General features: G+C 42.4%; 1 protein-coding gene across 2 annotated transcripts; it reads left to right on the forward strand.

Annotated features, from left to right (window-relative positions):
* Positions 1-1,418: 1,418 nt before the first annotated feature.
* Positions 1,419-6,734, forward strand: LOC311510047 (uncharacterized protein). 2 transcript variants are annotated; one of them, XM_084574977.1, is made up of 3 exons: positions 1,419-1,434; positions 2,689-3,189; positions 6,022-6,734. In XM_084574977.1, the coding sequence occupies exons 2-3, from the start codon at positions 2,699-2,701 to the stop codon at positions 6,527-6,529; spliced, it is 999 nt and encodes a 332-aa protein (XP_084431103.1). In that variant the 5' UTR covers positions 1,419-1,434; positions 2,689-2,698; the 3' UTR covers positions 6,530-6,734. The 2 variants fall into 2 exon arrangements, with proteins under 2 accessions (XP_084431103.1, XP_084431102.1); XM_084574976.1 differs by lacking the exon at positions 1,419-1,434 and adding an exon at positions 1,785-2,111.
* The last annotated feature ends 259 nt before the right edge of the window (positions 6,735-6,993 follow it).

Consider the following 6,993-nt stretch of genomic DNA (forward strand, 5'->3'; position numbering starts at 1 on the left):
TTGAGAGCACACAGTTAACAGCTGGTTACACAGGCAGGGAAGGAAACATCAATATTTTGCAGAAGCCAGACTGGAGAAGGCCTGAGATTGGCCGATAGGCTTTTCCCACATTCTTTCCGCTTCCAGCTTGTCTTCTGATTGGCTGGGCCACAAGACAGGATGGACATCCTGCAGGCAAAAGTAATCACTACAGACTGAAAGGACCAGCTAATGGCTATTTTTGGTGAGAGGAAATAGCTTTACTGCACATGCGAAAGTGATATTTCAAGAGCTACATTAACATATTACAAATTAAAAGGTCTATTTACATCATACACCGATCAAGCATAACATTATGACCACCTTCCTAATATGATAGGTCTCCCTTCTGCCTCCAAAACAGTTCTGACTCATCAGGTCAACACCTTGTGCTGGTCTTCATGTTTTTTTGTGTCTGTGTCAGGCTGCATCCTGCTGGGGATGGCTGCTACCATTAAGGAGTGTCATTGGTATGGGGTGGGGGTGCCTGGTCTGGTTGAGGTGTGTGCTACATGTCTAAGTAACATCCACATGAATGCCAGGTCCAAAACTTTCCCAGCAGAACATTATTTTGTCATTAGATGGTCAATGTTATTTACTTCTCCTGTCAGTGGTTTTAATGTTGTGGCAAATGTTGTGGGAAGTCCCTTAGAACTGAAGAAGTTACTCGGATGAGTGGCAAAATTTCTTCTCAAAAAACTCTACAAGTGCAGTTGCCTTTTTTAAATGCTTTTTGGATATATTGTGACCTGGATGACTGAGAACCTTCACAGACATACTCCAGCCATGCAGTAAACACACTTACAGATGTAGCAGCTCTGCTCATCTCCTAATACCATTTCCACCAGATTAGTCCGATTTCATGCATATTGCAGTGATGAACCAGTGATATAATTGAACAAGTAGCTAAAAATAGAGATCATTTCTTCCCCTTTCACTGCTTTGCCCTGTGCCTCCCTCTTCATCTCCTTCTAGAAGTTTCTTTCCAGACATCCTCATAAAGCCTGAGTCATGCTCGGAGACCTCGAGCAATGAGGGCCACATAGCTTCAGATTCACTTTTTTGGTAATTAAATTAACATCAAGAGAACTTGAACCAAACACACTGTTAACAAAGGTGGTCCCCTCATTGTGTCACTTTGTGTTTTACTGGGGCCCCTTGCACTAGACATGTTCATTGACAGCTGACGCTCTACGAAAACAAACAGGTAACGTTTGACAGGTGTAATAATGACCATGTATCACCAGCAGGTTGTGCTAACACAGCACTGCTTAGATCCATTCAATACTGATTGATTGAAGACAGAAGGTTGACAGGAGCAAACAAAGTGATTACACAGTGACATAAAGATGTTCAACACACCTAGAAAGAGACCACAAGCTGGGAGAGGATTCCAGGGAGAATACGACAGAGCAGGTGAATAGATGATACAAGAGCTGAAGACAAGGAAGACAACAGTCAGTACTTGCAAAGGAAAACTCAGAACTATATACAAGAGCCACAGCACTATACCACTAAAGGTTAGCAGACAATCTGGGGACGAGTGGAGGACTGAATCAAGATTTATAGACAAGGGGAGTAGTAGGCTGATGAGGCTCCATTGATTGCAGGTGTGCAGGTAAGCGGCTCCAGCTCCGCCCAGCTCCAGACCAACCTCCAGTCAGGAAACACACAGAGAGAGACAGACACACCCAACAAGGAATACACACAGGAAATTCTGACATAAATGTCCTAAAGACAGAAACAATATACCTATAAAGACCCACAACACAGAGGCAGATCCAAATGACTACCAAGGTGCCCACTGAGAATCAGTCTAGTGCCAAATGGATTATAACACTGTCAGAGGTGGAGAGTGCAAAGTCAGTGTGAGCCACACAGCCACAATGCACATATTTATGTCATCTGTATCTCCGTGTCAACCACACCTTAAAAATTAGGCCAGGTATGACTGTAACTGAAAGACATATTGGAGGACATGAAACGAAAGTGAAATCATAATGTACATTTATGGAATTTCCTGTTGAAGCTTGAGGTCTTTATATAAAGCAAAGTGAGACTCAGCCTACATTGTTGGAAGGATCCAGAGAGAGGTACGTGAACAGGGCACACCTTTAAAATGTCTATAATTAGTAGTAGGACTTATGTTGCTGTTTGTAGGATCAAGCGACCTCATATTAACTGCGTTTTTAGAAGCACCTAAGATATTTCATATTTTTTATAAGGTCAGGGTTGGAAAACTAAGAACCAATTCATGCAACTGAAAGGAAGTACAGTTAACAGTTTTGGTCATAGTAGTTGGTGGCACTGCAAGAAAAGTAATTTGTGTTTTCAATGCTTAAAAGTATATGCAGCCAAAGTTTCTACATTTCTTCATAAAAATTATTCCAAATATAAGTGGCTTTTAACCCAAGCTCTATTACTTGCTTATCCAGGAAAATTAGCCAATATTACAATATTATGTGTTTCATTTGTTTGAATGGTTCTCTTTGTCTGCTTTCTGGACTTGTGTGAAAATCTGCTGATGTTTTAAATAATTTTTTTGCAGAAATGTAGAAAAATCTGAGGGAAGCAAAGACTGTAAATGAAGGATTGTTAATTTTCATTCCTGTCATGTTGTTATTTGCAGTTATTTTACACCTTAAATCATAATAAACATCTTTCCTGCAGTTAAATCAACATGAGCTTGGGGTCACAGTACCAGTGGGCTGAAGATGACTTTCTGCCACCAGAGGCAGTACGGCTGCTCCAAGAACCCGTTAATAACAAAACATATGTCATGTACCACGGAACCACTAGAGCCAATGCTGATAGCATCTTGGCCTCTGGCTTTCGTCAGTCGGCAGATGGCATGCTTGGTCGTGGCGTCTACCTCAGCAGAGATCTGCAGAAAGCGAGCCACTATCCCATTGATCACCCTGAGCATGACAAGGTCGTCATTAGGGTTACGGTCGATGTTGGAAAAGTGATTGCCATCAATCATCAATTCCACCCATATCAGAAGACCTGGCATGACTACGGATACGACACTGCCTGGGTGCCACCCAACTGTGGGATGGTGAAGAGCGGCTTGGAGGAGGATTGTGTCTGGGATCCCAAACGAATCAAGATCCAGAAGGCCATCAGACCAATCCCAACCCAGAATCCCTCTGGATATGCACACGGCTACATGTAAGGACTAGGACTTTGTGTCTTCTTTCTCATATCTATCTATCTATCTACACTATATTACCAAAAGTATTCGCTCACCCATTCAAATGATCAGAATCAGGTGTTCTAATCACTTGGCCTGGCCCCAGGTGTATAAATTCAAGCACTCAGGCATGCAGACTGTGAAACAAGACATTTGTGAAAGAATGGGCCGCTCTCAGGAGCTCAGTGAATTCCAGCGTGGAACTGTCATAGGATGCCACTTGTGCAACAAATCCAGTCGTGAAATTTCCTCGCTCCTAAATATTCCACAGTCAACTGTCAGCTCTATTATAACAAAATGGAAGCGTTTGGGAAAAACAGCAACTCAGCCACGAAGTGGTAGGCCACGTAAAGTGACGGAGAGGGGTCAGCGGATGCTGAAGCGCATAGTGCAAAGAGGTCGCCGACTTTCTGCACAGTCAATTGCTACAGAGCTACAAACTTCATGTGACCTTCAGATTAGCCCAAGTACAGTACGCAGAGAGCTTCATGGAATGGGTTTCCATGGCCGAGCAGCTGCAGCCAAGCCACACATCACCAAGTGCAATGCAAGGCGTCGGATGCAATGGTGTAAAGCACGCCGCCACTGGCCTCTAGAGCAGTGGAGACGCGTTCTCTGGAGTGATGAATCACGCTTTTCCATCTGGCAATCTGATGGACGAGTCTGGGTTTGGAGGTTGCCAGGAGAACGGTACATTTCAGATTGCATTGTGCCAACTGTGAAATTTGGTGGAGGAGGAATTATGGTATGGGGTTGTTTTTCAGGAGCTGGGCTTGGCCCCTTAGTTCCAGTGAAAGGAACATTGAATGCTTCAGGATACCAAAACATTTTGGACAATTCCATGCTCCCAACCTTGTGGGAACAGTTTGGAGCGGGCCCCTTCCTCTTCCAACATGACTGTGCACCAGTGCACAAAGCAAGGTCCATAAAGACGTGGATGACAGAGTCTGGTGTGGATGAACTTGACTGGCCTGCACAGAGTCCTGACCTGAACCCGATAGAACACCTTTGGGATGAATTAGAGCGGAGACTGAGAGCCAGGCCTTCTCGACCAACATCAGTGTGTGACCTCACCAATGCGCTTTTGGAAGAATGGTCAAAAATTCCTATAAACACTCTCCTCAACCTTGTGGACAGTCTTCCCAGAAGAGTTGAAGCTGTAATAGCTGCAAAAGGTGGACCGACATCATATTGAATTCTATGAGTTAGGAATGGGATGGCACTTCAGTTCATAGAATGAGTAAAGGCAGGTGAGCGAATACTTTTGGTAATATAGTGTATCTATCTGTGGTTAATAAAACAACCTACACAGACACATAAAATGACCAGAAATGCAAAGAGTGCAAAGTTAATGTGAGCCACGGAGTCACAATGCACATATTCATGTCAATTATGGCGGATTATGTCGTGGAAATAAAAGCATATGAGCAGCAACACAGTGAAAACCTAAGCACATATAGCAGAAATGGCATTCCTAGTTGCCCATGTCCTGTAAGCAGGATGTCTTTTGATTAACTGAGATGCAGCTCATCTGCCACTATGCACGAACATCTGGGCAGCATTATAACTCTTGTTATCTGCAGGAATCCACCAGTAAAAAGTTAAGCCTGCACATCAAAGGGCAAAACCAGAAGAGCCTCGTAAATCCCATGCTGCCTAAAATCACTGATGATTGTGTTGCTGGATGGCAAGAATCAAACATATCTCTGTGTTTACCACACCTTACAAATTAGGCCACGTATGACTGTAAGTGAAAGACATAGTGCAGAACATGAAACGAAAGCAAAACCATAATGTCAGTTTATGGATTTTTTTCTTGGAGCTGGAAGTCTTTATATGAAGCAAAGTGAAACTCAGCCTACATTGTTGGCAGGATCTACAGAGAGGTACATGAACAGGGCACACCTTTAAAATGTCTATAATTAGTAGTAGGACTTGTGTTTCTGTTTGCAGGATCAAGCGAGCGCATGTTTCAACTGTGTTTTTAGAAGATATTAGTATTTTTAACAAGGTCAGGGTTGGAAAACTATGAACCAGTTCATGCAACTGAAAGGAAGCAGAGTTAACGGTTTTGGTCGTGGTGGCACTGCAAGAAAAGTACTTTGTGTTTACTATGCAAATGAGAGGCTTAGTATGTTATCATTCAGTACAGAACCTTGCAATGATATACTTCTTTAAGTAGTAAGACATAGTTTCCTTATTCTTGTGAAGATAGTCAGTCCAGTGACATAACAGGGATTCAGACAGAGTGGCGCAGGAAAAAAAGTAAACAAAAAACAAAAAGTTTATATCTACGTTGCTGGTAGATGACTGTGTTTTTTCTACTGTTTATAGCGATTAGGTCCACAAAAAAAAATAAAATAGCAGCGCTCTTACATCTAAAAAAGCTGTTGAGTAAATCATCACAGAGGTACAAGAACTGCTATTGTTAGAGATGAACACATTCAGAACATAAGATGATCCACATACAGTGCTGCTTAAAAGTATACACGCCCAAAGTTTCTACATTTCTTCATAAAAAGTATTCCAAATATAAGTGGCTTTTAACCCAAGCTCTATTACTTGTTTATCCAGGAAAATTACAGTAATATTACAATATTATGTGTTTCATTTGTTTGAATGGTTCTCTCTGTCTGCTTTCTGGACTTATGTGAAAATCTGCTGATGTTTTAAATCATTTTTATGCAGAAATTTAGAAAGTTCTGAGGGAAGCAAAGACTGTAAATGAAGAACTCTTAATTTTCATTCCTGTCATCTTGTTATTTGCAGTTTTTTTACACCTTAAATCATAATAAACATCTTTCCTGCAGGAACATCAACATGAGCCGGGGGTCACAGTACCAGTGGGCTGAAGATGACTTTCTGCCACCAGGGGCAGTACGGCTGCTCCAAGAACCTGTTAATGACAAAACATATGTCATGTACCACGGAACCACTAGAGCCAATGCTGATAGCATCTTGGCCTCTGGCTTTCGTCAGTCGGCAGATGGCATGCTAGGTCGCGGCGTCTACCTCAGCAGAGATCTGCAGAAAGCGAGCCGCTATCCTCTTGATCACCCTGAGCATGACAGGGTCGTCATTAGGGTTACGGTCGACGTGGGAAAAGTGATTGCCATCAATCGTCAAAACCACCCATATCAGAAGACTTGGCATGACTACGGATACGACACTGCCTGGGTGCCACCCAACTGTGGGATGGTGAAGAGCGGCTTGGAGGAGAATTGTGTCTGGGATCCCAAACGAATCAAGATCCAGAAGGCCATCAGACCAACCTCAACCCAGAACCCCTCTGGATATGGTGCACACGGCTACATGTAAAGTCCATGAGCGGTTAATAATAAACTTTGTATGTTCAGATGTATTTTTATACATTTGGATAATGAATAAATGACAATCTATTTTCAAACTGTGTCACTGTAACATGGAAAATAAACAAGTCAGAAATCTGAGTTGAAGCGTCTGCTGTCATTCTGATATAATGAAGATGAATGAAAAGAATGAAAAGGTCAGATCCCTACCTGGCATGTACGGTGGAATTAATTAAAATGTACTGTGTTTGCACTTTCAGTGTATTACAGTGTCTACAGCATACGGCTGGTATGACCACAGAGAATCACCACCTAAACTGACAACAGGTAAAACAAATGTAGACGTTTGGATCTTAACCATCAAATGAAACACAGGGATCTGACTGTCCCAAATTCATTCTGTACCAGGACAGTGAGATCAAACATTCAGACATGTCCATAAAGACATACTGTATCTACAGCAGTAAGGACTGG

This window comes from Chelon labrosus (genome assembly GCF_963514085.1).
Source record: "Chelon labrosus genome assembly, chromosome: 3".
Classification (NCBI taxonomy): domain Eukaryota; kingdom Metazoa; phylum Chordata; class Actinopteri; order Mugiliformes; family Mugilidae; genus Chelon; species Chelon labrosus.

Bases quoted from the DNA above. Each gene is read 5' to 3' on its own strand.
- LOC311510047 (XM_084574977.1), top strand. From the start codon at position 2,699: ATGAGCTTGGGGTCACAGTACCAGTGGGCTGAAGATGACTTTCTGCCA. The intron at 3,190-6,021 runs GTAAGGACTAGG...TCTTTCCTGCAG, and splicing joins GGATATGCACACGGCTACAT to GAACATCAACATGAGCCGGG.